Genomic DNA, 12,445 nt, shown 5'->3' with positions numbered 1-12,445 from the left:
TGTTTTGCTTTGCAGGTGTTTTGTTTTACTGCATTTTACCTACAAGACGGCACTACCACTGCATGCAGATTGCCTTGGATTACGGTGCAGATGTTAACAACTGTACTACTGATGGGAAGCCTGTATTTCTACAAGCCTGTGAGCAAGCTCGTGATATTAAAGAAATATGTCTGAATTTCTTGGAAAGAGGAGCAAATCCCAATGCAAGAAACCCAGTATGAATATTTCTGTAACTAAGAACATATATACAGGCGTATAGAATAGTTTTCAGATGAGTGGAGTATATGACCTTAAATCCTCACATTAAAATAATAAAGCAGTGACAAGTGCTTAACTCTGTGGCCATGCCTATTCCCTTCTTCTGTACCACCCTTTTTTGCAGGAGCAGGGATTTAAGTCTTCTGCTTGAACCACGTATCTTTATTTAGATTTTTGTAGACTAGAGTGCAAATATTTTACAAAAACAAAATGTAACTGGGCCAGCTCTTAGGAGTTGCAGGTCACTGTACTTCAGTGGAGCAATGCTGATTTGTACTTTGCCTGGATGTGCCCTAAGGTTTTCAGGGTTGAAGTAATGTACATTAAAACATGAGTCCAGCATGAAAAATCTGATGGGGAATCAAGGCAGGGATGAGACGTAAGAAACTCTTTTCTCTCTTTTGTACATCTTAGTAATTTATTTGTTTACTTCCTTAATTTAACGAAGACCTGAAGGACTGAAGCTCTGTGCTGTTGGTCAAGTCAAGGAGCTCAAGCTTCCCCTTAAAGCTACCCATGGCTTTTGCTTTGGTCCTAGTTTTGCAGTATCCTTCCTAGCTTGTAGCTATAGCAAAACCAATGTTTGGACATCCTTATCCCATCCTCTCATGCACGTGTCCGCTTCATGCACTCAGTGTACCTGCAATATGAGAAACCTGCTTTTTTTTTTTTGTAATATGATGGGCACATACCTGGTCACATAATGGGAGTGGTTTGCTAGGCCCAGAGAAAGACAGATATCGGGGAAGAACGTATGGTTCAGTGGAACATATCCACGGCTCACTGCTTTCTGCCCCTCTGTAGAGCGGCGTGCAGTCAGATATTCTAAAGTGTTGCTGTGGGCCAACATGTTAATAGCAGGCGATCCCTGATCCAAGATGTGCTCTGTTCTTGGGAAGGTCACCAGATCTACCAAAGTCAGCCGTTATAAAGAAAATAGGTACTGCTAATCACAAACATACACTATTATCTAGAAAAAGAGACAGCACTAATGTATTAGAATGTGAACTTTTCCTCTCAGACAGAACAGTAGTGAAATTCCCCAGTTGTTCTGCCTTCCCTGTAGCACTCCTCCAGCCATAGCTCCTTATGCTCTTTCATAATAGAGATGGTATTTTGTGTTAAATTTTGTAAACATGCATGACAGCACGCACACAGAATAAAGAATTCCTTAACTAAGGTATTGATTTTCATGGGGACTATTCAAGGGACTCAAGTTACAAATGTACTTGGGTTGCTGGGATTTGACTAGACATATTTTAGCAGCATTATGACTAGATTCTTAAAGTTTACCTGCAAGCGTCTTTGAAACTATTAGACTCATCTCCTTTTTCTGGTAATACCTTAAAAGGAGACCTTCAGTTTTATGCCACCTTGCAACAATTAGATCATATTGTTCCAACCTGAATTAGCTTACGAAACAAATTCTGAATTGTTTTCTTTCCACCTTATAGGCTACAGGTCGCACAGCCTTAATGGAAGCTGCAAGAGAAGGCGTTCTCGAGCTGGTGCGTGGTCTACTTGAGAGAGGAGTCGACGTTAACCTATTTGACCTTGAAAGACACAGTGCTGCACATTTTGCAGCCAAAGGAGGCTTTTTTGAGGTATCATCATTCATGGCGTTAAAGCATTGCTGCAAAGCCAAACCTGGGGTGGGTTTTTTTGTTTGTTTTTTGGGGGTTGGGTGTTGGTTTTTTTGTGGTTTTTTTTTTGAGTCCAGTATCTCAGCTGATCAAAGCATAATAATCAGCAATCAAAAGCAGCTTCTTTTTAAGTAAATCCAACAGCGGTAGAAACTCTCTCATAATTGCAGAGCCTTTTTTGCCAAGGTACCTCTGAGTGTGTGTGCTAGCGTGGCTGTCTGGTGTGAACAGCTCCATTGGAGAGCTTGTTTCTCTCAACGTGTAGCATGTCACAGCTGTGTAACTTGGATGAAACATTACCATTATAAGAAGGGCAGATGCAAACAGCTGCAGGTAGGCACTTGCTCCCTTATCCCCCATATCATCTTCAAAGTATATAAAATTATGCAGTTTTGATTGTGCATGCAACATCAGCGTTACTTTAAGACAGTGGCCTGCACTAGGCTGACAGAAGTGAAGACTGTCCTTGATGTCTACAACTGAACAAGGTTTCTATTTCCTCAGTTAAGTAAGCACAATATTACAGAAAACTCAAATGTTATGTGCACATTGATCAGCTGGGCATGGGAGAGAAGTTCACTATATAATCCGAGAATATATGATACTGCATTTATTTGTAAATCATTCTCGCACTTCCCCATCTTAAGAAACAAACAAGATTTTTGGTGGTACTGTCTTCGTTTTTCTAGATTTTGAGGATTATTTCAGCTTATAATGGAGACCTGGGCCTGATTGCTATGAATGGTAACACGCCACTTCATTACGCTGCGGAAGGAGGATTTGCAAATTGCTGCAAGTTTATAGGACAAAGAGGTACGTTAAAAATAAGTTATTTTGCAACTATAATGTATATTCGTTTTCTGTGCTAAAGGAAAGATTTCACTTGGGCATTTATGAAAGATTTGACTTTCTGAAGTATCATGTGGCATGTGTAATTCTCATTAAGAAGTGCCTATCATAGGCTATTATGACTTATTTCTAGTAATATGGCTGAGATAAAACATTCCTTAAAGAATGCAGCAGAAACGTCATGGGTTTGTATAATTTAGAACTGGACTGTATTGAGTGGTTCTGGTTTTAGTTGTTTTTAAGAAGTAACGTATTGAATCTTCCAACAGAAAATTAATTTTTGGTTTGCTGATCGTTTAAAAAAATTATCTCAGTGTAGTCATGGAGAAAACTTGGTGCCCGTGGGCATTGAAACATACTCCAAAGAAGCTATGATCATTTTCTAACTTAATCCAATAATTATATCACCTCAAGCTTTGATTCAAGAGCACCATGCAAAATCCTACATTCTGTTCTTGTGATTCAAATGTTTAACTAGTGGTCCGACGCCAAATTGCAAGGTTGGGGTATAGAACAGCGAGTGACATTTTAGTCTTAGTTTGTTTCTTCTTAACGTTGCTCACCACTTTAAGTAAAAATGCAAAATTTTCACTGAACTTCTGCCTTTCTATACGTATTCATGAGTGGACGGATGAGTAGAGCATGGGTTGCCCAATGAATCTCCCTTTGGGAAACAAATACGGACACGTGGCTAACCTTCCAGTCTGAGATCAATGATGTGGTTACACCTACTATCACTATTTATAGTTAAGACAGTATAAAATTGTAGACCTGTAGCAATTAGTTGCATGTGTATTACAAGTCTCTTATATTACATAATCAGTAATTACTAATTCCACTGCATTATCAGTGAAATTGTGTCCACATTTTTAGGCTGTGATCCTACATGGACAAACTTGTTAACAAAGACCCCAAGAGGTGTTGCCAAGGATGGCGGTTTTAAAGCAGCAGCAGCAGAATTGCGTAAAATTGAAAATACCTTTATAAAACAGTCCAAGCCTGGGGCTAAGGATGACAATCCCCGCTGGGCACTGAGGCTATACGACTGGTCCTTAGAGCACCAAGCTGCCCTCCGCAAGGCGTTTGAGGCTGTTGACCAAGGAGATGGGACGGTAGCTAAAGATGATTTTATATCAGTTATTCAGAAGCAGTGTGCCTTTGTGGACGTTGAGCAAATACAAACTATTGCTGAAATGCATGAAGGATCTCACCGTGAGGGAATCAACACTGAAGAATTTTTTAAAGGCTCTAAATACCTGCAGAAAAACTATCTTATAACGTCCTTTGGACCCAAAGGGAAGAAGGGGAAGAAAGGGAAGAAACGAAGAGGCAAAAAAGGCATTGCCATCCCCGTGCCGATTTGTGTTATTCCGAAGAGCGCGTGCCCGCGTAGGGAAGATGGCCTCCCCGTGTACATGATTGAAGCTATTCAGAACACTGCTGATAGCTACCATTTTAACCGAGACCACCCATCTACCCATCCCGTGCACGATGACCGTGCCTGGTATATAGATGAGCCAAGGAAAATGTACATGAATATTAACTACCTTGTCAGAGCAGGAGACATTCTGTCTCTACAGAAGGCATTTGAGGAGGGTGTGCAAGTAGACATAAAAGATAAATATTACAAAACACCTTTGATGGCTGCATGTGCAAGTGGGAACATAGATGTTGTGCAGTATCTTCTGGAAAAGGGGTAAGATAATTTCAGAGATTTTTTTTTTAAATTGCCATTTTGGAAAGGCTTTCAAAAGCATAAATTCCCAGTAAACATTTAGATTCAACAGACTATGGTTTGTTTTCTATTTACATAATGTTCAATATTAAAGTTAGTTCCCTAAGATCCTGAGTTAGAGGGGTTAGTTTATTATTTTTCACATTTTAGTAACAGAGAAATAGAAACACCCAAGAGGTAAGTTCCCCAGGTCTGAAATTTTTTGTGTCAGGGCTGTTGACATTTTGGTCACATGCAGAGTACCTACAAATCCAGTCTATTGGAACTGCAGTTAGTTCATACCCACATCTCAAATAGTGCATCCTCAAAACTGAACTCTCAAAATCAGATGAATGATTTGGGGGAAATCTGGCTCAAGTGACTTGCCTGAAATCATCAAGGTACTCTTAGCTGAATCATCAAGGCAATCCTGGACTTCCCTGTTCCACATGCCAGGGCCTTTGCAGGCAAATGTTTTAAGGGGACAAGCCCTATAATCACTTTCCTCTGCAGCCTCAGCAGGCTGAGGCAGCAGGATTTACACAGAAGCACGTGCTGCTATTTAGTCTGCTTCTCACTTTAGAAGTGCTTCAGCAATTTTGTAGCCTACAGACACACTTGTGAAAAAATCTCAATGACAGCTTAAAAATGAAAGCAATTTAAGAAAGATTCAGTCATACTTGTGTAATAGTGTAATCTCTATTTTATTGTCAGACTGCTGTAGTCCTACAACCATTCACATAAATGCTTAAATGAACATTTTTCAAAGATATTCACATTAGCTTCGTTCTCTACCTATAGCTAGAATTCATTTTAACATTCATTTCTAAGGATAAGTGGCTGTAGTCAATTCCTGCAAAGACTTAACAGCACATGGATCTTTACACACCCTGGTAATTACACTGACATTCCTGAAGCATATGGGAAGTTGTGTAAATGTGTATATTCAGGTCTTCCAAAGATAAGGATGCAAGAGTTAGCAAATTAATCTAGCAAATTGATCTCCACTGCTTTCGTCAAGCCTCACTAGACAGCACTGGAGTCACATCTCATCATATTTAACAGTTAGACCTAGAAATGTTATCACTTAGTTTAAAAAAGTAGTACCAATTTTGAGATTTTTAAATTGACAGAAAACAGAAAGTGGAGAGGAAAGTTATCAGTACAATGTTTAGCTTTGCATCTTTCAACAGCGTGGACTTTCAGATACTTTCAGTTTGGCATGGGAGTTCAAATACTTTTTACAATATAACCTTTTCAGTACGGTATCACAAATCCATAGCGAATAGAAAACAAAACATTTATTCAGAGCTATAGCAAATGCTGAGGTTTAAACACAAATTAGTGGTATCCACTTTCTATCTTGTTCCAGAAAGACTCAGAAGTAAATTAAATTTGTGCTAAAGGCAAATTCAATGTTTGATCAGGAGAAAATGGTGAAGAATTTTTAAGTCAGTGCTGTGTTGCCCCTGTTCCCTTCGATTGGTTTGTTTCTGATAGAATGAAGTTAGCAAAAGGGATTCAGGGGCAGACAGAATATCAGTACTGGTACGGAGGTTGGGCTGAGAGAGAAAGTGGAATAACTGGAACAGCTTATTTTAACAAGAAATATAAAGGAAATGAAAACTGCATATGACTAAACCATAACAGCTAAGCAACTGAAAGATAACAAATGTAAAACTGGTAGGTCTGGGGAATTTACTGCAATAAGATCTCACCAAAGATAGAATTTTGAAAAAGATTAAAAATTTAAACAAGAAAAGATGAACAGATGAATCTGTTCTTTTGATCTAGAGTTAAATATTAACCATCTGACCAAAAAAGCTATCCCTGGAAGCAGCTTCCTTCCTTAAGATTTTTCTTCCTTCTCCCTCCATGTCTTTTGGGAAGACATCAGCTCTTTGTCCCTAGAGTAAATGGGACAGTGACCCTAATTCAGTTCAGGACCTCCAGGCTGTCCTAAATACAATGGAAAGTAATTTACTCTGCTTGAGTGCAGGGGAATCCCCTCATGAGGTTTTGACCCCTTCTGAACCCACGCATGGCACACGTGGGAGATCGCAGATCTGGGCATGGTCACGGACTGTGCTTCCTTCAAAGATACAGGGGAAACCATATTTCTTCCCTTTTAACACCATGAAGGGGCTCTAGTGGCTCTTGTTCCCCAAGCCTTGCTTTTGCATGAGCCCAGCCCAAAAGCTCCCGAGGCAGCCAGTTGCTAAAGGGCTGATAATTCTTTTCCTCTCAGCTTCGTCCAAAGGTAAATGTCTCCCCCAAACTAGCCCTTGCGTCCTCCAGAACATGCCAATTTTAACCTGGGAGCAGAAACAGATCTAGTCGAGCAACACAGTGGCTGAAAAAGTTTTAAATCCTCAGATTTTCTGAGATAGACCTTCTTTAAGTCATTTGTAAATTGGGCAATAGGCAATTTTGCCACATGTTTTAGAGCACCTGTTCTTGGCCCAGAAGCATTCTTTTTTGAATTCTTTAATGTGATTTTTGCCATTCTCAATGAAGCTGGAGCACAAACACCAGCAGCATTTTAGAGGACTAAGCTGTTTGAATGCCCGTTTTTCCCTGTACCTGTGAAAACCTCCATGTAGAGGACACCGTGTTGGCTTAGAGCGGGATATGATCACCACCCAGGCACGCTCTTAGAATTAATGTTCCACGACAAGCTATATATCAGATACTAAAATGGTTTCAGAGTAGCAGTAGCAATATGAAAATATTTATTTACATTGAATATGCCGTTGCAGTGGGCAGTTAACATTGTACTTGGAGCTGTGGATGTTGCTGTATCTAGTAGCTAGCTTCACTTGCCACAACTTCTCTTATTCTTTTGTAGAGCTGATGTAAATGCAACAGACAATTTCATGTGGACTCCTCTCCATCACGCTTGCTATAACGGACACCTAGATATTGCTGAACTGATAGTGAAGGCTGGAGCAGCAGTGGATGCACCTGCAATAGGCAATGCAACCCCTCTAATGAGAGCCATTGAGATCTGCAGGTTGGATATAGTCTATTTTTTAATCGATGCGGGTGCTGACATCCAAACTACAAACAGCAATGGTAAATATCAATGTCTCCAAAAAAGACCTGCTTCCTTACGTGTATACATGTTTTATTAGAAAACAAACAAACAGAAAACAAACCTTAAGTTCTTGGAACACTTTGAGAAGTGTTCCGAATTTATGATTGCTATCAGGATCGGGATGAAGGTAAGAGTTAGGTTTAATTAGTTTTCTACAGTGTGGAATCACTGCTGTAAGTAGTCAGCTTTCCTGGGTTTTATGCATCTAGAAAATAAAGTAACATGATTAAGGAGACTGTTGCTCCTCACGAGATATATACGGAGTTATAAGTGGCTTTAATGAAAAAAATTTATCTAGTTATTAATATTATTTGATGGAAGATTATATTTTAGTTGTGGCCAGTGTATACTCTGCCACCCATTTAAATGACTTAGTTTTTATGCACAGGCAGCACTGGTTAAAAAAATTTCTTTCTGCTTAACATGTAAATATTACTCCCTGAGGAAAAAAAAAAATTAACAGAAAAACAAATCTGAACTGATACTGAAGTGTTGCCTCCTCACAGTAGATCCCTCATTCAGTATTATTTCCTCTATTCTCGGAGTAATTTAAACAGTTAGCATTTATCACATTTTAAGTTCTTGCTCTAACATAGGAAGCAACATTGCTACATCATGAGACTTTCCTTCCCAAAATGCCTTATAGGTGAATCCCTGCTTGTAGAAGGGATGTGTATTCTCCATTTCTGTTACCATGTGAAGTTCTAATTCACACGGCAGTTTAATCTCACAACGACTTATAACCACAGGGTCTCATCTCACAAGATCAAGGAGAGTTTTTCCTTTATTAAGCACTGAAGGTGTTCAGCCCCATTTAAACCATGAGGCTTTCCCTTGACTCCTTGCCAGCCACAGAGCACCTACTGGAAGATGTAGATACCTACGATAACTTGGTCTACATTCCTAACCTTGTACTATGCTAGCTGTCTCCTAGTGCTAAATGCTCTCAGCTCTTGAAGATCAAAATTACAACCTGCAAGTCCAGTATATTAAGCTGCAAATGTCAGGACATTAAGAGCAAAGCAACCACTCCAAGAATTCCTGCAATATTTGGTTTCAAGGCTTGTTTCTGCAAGGCCTTATTTCTCCAGGCAGTGCTGATGACTGCCAGTCCTCACACCAATGTCAGGCACGCTGCTCTGGCACACTGAATGGCTAATAAAATAGAGGCCTAATTAAATTCAGTTGACTGTAGTGTCATTATCCAGTTGCAGTAACAAGTGCCAAGGTTCATTTTCATGGCTTATACAGACATTTGTTTTTTAAATACAGGAAAGAATGCTCTCGATATTGCTAAAGTATTTGCAGATTCTAGAATAATTGATCTGCTCCAAAATAAACTGGAAAATTTGCCAAAAGTACCAGAAAAAAAAGAAGCAGAGAAGGAAAAAGTTGTGAAGCCAAAGTCACCTTCTACACTGATGCCTGTAGAGGTACAAGCTGTGAAAAAGGAGGTATGAGAGATTGTAACAAAGGATTGATTTGCTAATAGTTAGTAGAGTGCTTCTTTCATTTATTTGACATCCATGTCTCTCTAAAGCTGTAAATCAGGCAGTTTCATTAAAGTGAGTATTTTCAGAAGCCAGTGCTTGTTCTTGCCAGTACTAGTACTTGATCATTGGTTGAAATTTTGACTTCTTAATTATATGAACTTCACGTCTTCCTCAGTCCCACTTAAGAATTACGTCCTGTATCACTGACAGGACACAGAAAAATATTTCCTCTTCTTTTCCCCCTCATCCCGAAGTTTATGATCATCCACTCTGTTGTGGTAAATACTGAACAACTGGTAACCATAATTTCTTAAAGGGAGCATGTGTTTCTTCACAGGATAAGACCAAGGCCCTTCAAATTAGTAGAAAGGTCTTTTTATTCTGCTAATCTAACTCACTGAGGCGGTATCAGGCTTGCTGGCTTCTCATTTCCCAGCTTGTCTCACATCCTTCCTCTTATCCTGTTGACCCAACTCCTGTTTCTCAAATCCCACACTGATGTTTGGCTGTTGTACTTCTGAATGCCTTTCCTGCACCCCCCTGGGAGCCATGAGTACTTCACCATTGCCCTAGCTCCCAAGTTGACATCAGCCTCCATGACCACATCCTGGTTGTCTTATTGTGGATGAGATCTTCCCGGTTTACCAGTGGTACCTGTTAGTCAGACCCAGGATGCTATTTGGAGAGAAAATGCAATTGTATCTGTGTTGCTGGAAGTGTCCTTTAGCAGTGCTGCCCCGAACGGTGTAGTAAATATGTCCCAGGAGCCAAATGTTGGTTTCCCCCTTTCAAAAATGTTTTGAATTTGTCAGGGATAGTGTAGGACTTTCATAGGCAGGAGAACGACAACCTTAGGTGCTTATTTATTCATCACCCGGCACAGGATGAGATCACCGGTGGTACTAGGTGATTGTCTTGTGAGCCTTAAAGAACGGTTAATGTTTTAGTGTCCAAGAAGAAGAGTCATCACCTACCTTGTAAAGGGTTTCTCTCAAAAATTTTGGTTATTAAAAAAATTATCAGCTTTAAGAAAAACAGATTCTGAACAGATTAAGAAAAATACACACAGAGTAAATAGAGAGCAAAGAAGCATCAGAAGATGCAGGATGTGCGCCTTGTTTCCAAACGCAATGTATGTGTATAACTGATAACTTCTTCTCTTTCAGCCTTCACAGATATCTCTACCAGCTGTAGAAAAACCCATTCTTGAAAAGACAACACATTCTCTTAAGGACAGTGTTATTTATCTGAACTCTTTGATAACCAGTGGTGCTACTAAGAGAGACGACATCACATTCAAACCCAGAAAAGTATGTACAGTAGCAAAACATGAGCACGGATTCACGTTAATTTAAAGGTAGACCTTGCTGTAGGTCAAAAACCAGAACAATCTGATGAAATGACTTCACAATTCAACTAGCTTACAGATGATGTGACACAGGCTAGAGAGATTGCTACAAAACAACAGTAAACTAAAGGGTTCATATATATGTGTATATGTATTACATACGTACACATATATTTATATAAAACAAGTCATCACGGAAATCAAGCTCTTATCAGGTTTTAAAATAGGATCAAAGTAGACCCGCAGTAAAATACAAATGTGACTATGTTCATGGTATGGATTTTTACATTCTTGCACTTAAAGGATAGGAGTCCTTGTGCATGGGACTGGCACCGACTTCTAGCTTGCCTTCTCAATTAGTTATCACGTGATTACTTGTGACAGTTACTGAACTAAATGGATCACAGTACACTAAATATTTACTTCCTAGAGTTAGAATACTGGAAATAAAATTTTTGTATTAGGGACTTGTTAATACTCATTTGCAAATAACTGAGAAAAAGAAGATCAGAGAGAAGTAATTTTTTTAATTTTTTTTTTCCCCTCCTTGAAAAGGAAAAGAATACCATTGCTGACTGAGAGGTTTTGTTTGAAGTTTGTTTACCATTTCCCTAACCCCAATTTGTGCTAGTTTCTGCAGTGGTGTCAGGGGAATAAGGCTACATTGGTTTGCTGATCATTTAGAGCCAGGGACTCTACAGCTAATTACTATTTTCCACTCTGAGGATCTTGGGCCTGAGTCAGTCATTCTAAACAATTAGCTTTGGATCTTCTTTCCGACATTATCCCTAATCTGAGCCCATGGCATATTATAGATTGGAAGAATGCTCTGCTTATACATACACAAATGGTTGTGGTATCTTCTGCTGAGAGGCCGCACTAGTTTTCTTCTATGTCTCAGGGCGGAAAGGAGTGCTAGAACATGGCTCTATTTGGCTAACAGTATCTTCTTAATGCTTCAGTTGCAGAAGTCATGTCCAAATTAACTACAAATACCTTTATTTTCTAGATTTGGGCCCCTGAAGCCGCAACAGAAGAGCTAGTAAGAAAGCAAGAATTGCTCCGTGAACGCTTTACTCTTGATGGCCACTCAGAAAGCTTCACGACCCCCTTTAATAGAAAAGTTATGGAATAAGCACACCAGCTGGAAGAAGCTACTTCAGCACGTGTTTTGAGGGGACAAAAATCTAAAAGGCTACTCTTCTGTAAGGAAGGAATCATGCAGTGCTCAGTAAATGTATCTCAGTTACGATTAAAAAAAATTGTAGTAAGTTTTTCCTCTGTAGATTACGTTGCTTACTCACAATCTTCTGTTAAGGGCTTAGTCTGGAAAAAGGTTTATCCTTCTGTGATCCTAAGTCTTGGAGCTGGCTCAGTGTAGTTCATGGAATGGCCGCTGTTGTGACACACACATGTCCTTTTTCTTTGTAAAGATACGGCTTTATGAGGCTACTTTTCACCCCAACATAAAACTTCTTCCTGGAAGATAGAAGTGTTACCCTTTCTACTGAAAGGGTATTAAATATAAAGATAGGAAGATAGCATTCAGAAATTTAAGACATCAGTTTGTCTTGGTTGTCTGCAGAGGCAACATAAAGTACCGAATTTACGACCAGCACTGCTACTGTCTAGCTTACTGCTGTCATGTTCTCTCATACACTTACAAGAGTGCACAAACTTTTCTCCTCACTGAGGATGTACTCCCCAACTGCAGTGTTGCAAAGCTGTTATCAGGACCTTTAGATATTTTCGGCAAACTTGAAAAACATTCAGAGATTTTGTGAATGTGGGTTCTTGTATTAAGAGCTACATCCACAGCTAATCCAAATCAGTGCTGCTTGCCCCCACAACAGCAAAGCCAACAGATACTGTCCCTGCCATTAAAATGAGGGTTTTGGGTGGGAAGGAATTGGTGTCTTAGAAGTGAACTGACCAGGCTGTGGTAATTTAGTGTGAAGAAAAGGTACTGAAAGTTCATTATAGGAAGTGCGTAATGTCAAGATTTGTGTGACAGGACCAGGCCAAACCAGCCTGTGTTCTGCC

The 12,445-nt window shown here is 39.6% G+C and overlaps 1 protein-coding gene across 1 annotated transcript in view; it reads left to right on the top strand.

Annotated features, from left to right (window-relative positions):
- ANKEF1 (ankyrin repeat and EF-hand domain containing 1) overlaps positions 1-11,537 on the top strand; it is a 12,392-nt gene extending 855 nt beyond the window's left edge. Inside the window, exons 2-9 of the mRNA XM_009319623.1 lie at positions 16-215; positions 1,713-1,862; positions 2,591-2,714; positions 3,624-4,446; positions 7,313-7,539; positions 8,834-9,015; positions 10,221-10,364; positions 11,412-11,537. Of these exons, the coding sequence (XP_009317898.1) occupies positions 16-215; positions 1,713-1,862; positions 2,591-2,714; positions 3,624-4,446; positions 7,313-7,539; positions 8,834-9,015; positions 10,221-10,364; positions 11,412-11,537 (1,976 nt within the window). The remainder of the gene's footprint in view (positions 1-15; positions 216-1,712; positions 1,863-2,590; positions 2,715-3,623; positions 4,447-7,312; positions 7,540-8,833; positions 9,016-10,220; positions 10,365-11,411) is intronic.
- The last annotated feature ends 908 nt before the right edge of the window (positions 11,538-12,445 follow it).

Source organism: Pygoscelis adeliae, unplaced genomic scaffold (genome assembly GCF_000699105.1).
Source record: "Pygoscelis adeliae isolate BGI_AS28 unplaced genomic scaffold, ASM69910v1 Scaffold122, whole genome shotgun sequence".
Taxonomy (NCBI): domain Eukaryota; kingdom Metazoa; phylum Chordata; class Aves; order Sphenisciformes; family Spheniscidae; genus Pygoscelis; species Pygoscelis adeliae.
The sequence above is the reverse complement of the archived record's forward strand: the minus strand, read 5'-3'. Positions and strand labels throughout refer to the sequence as shown.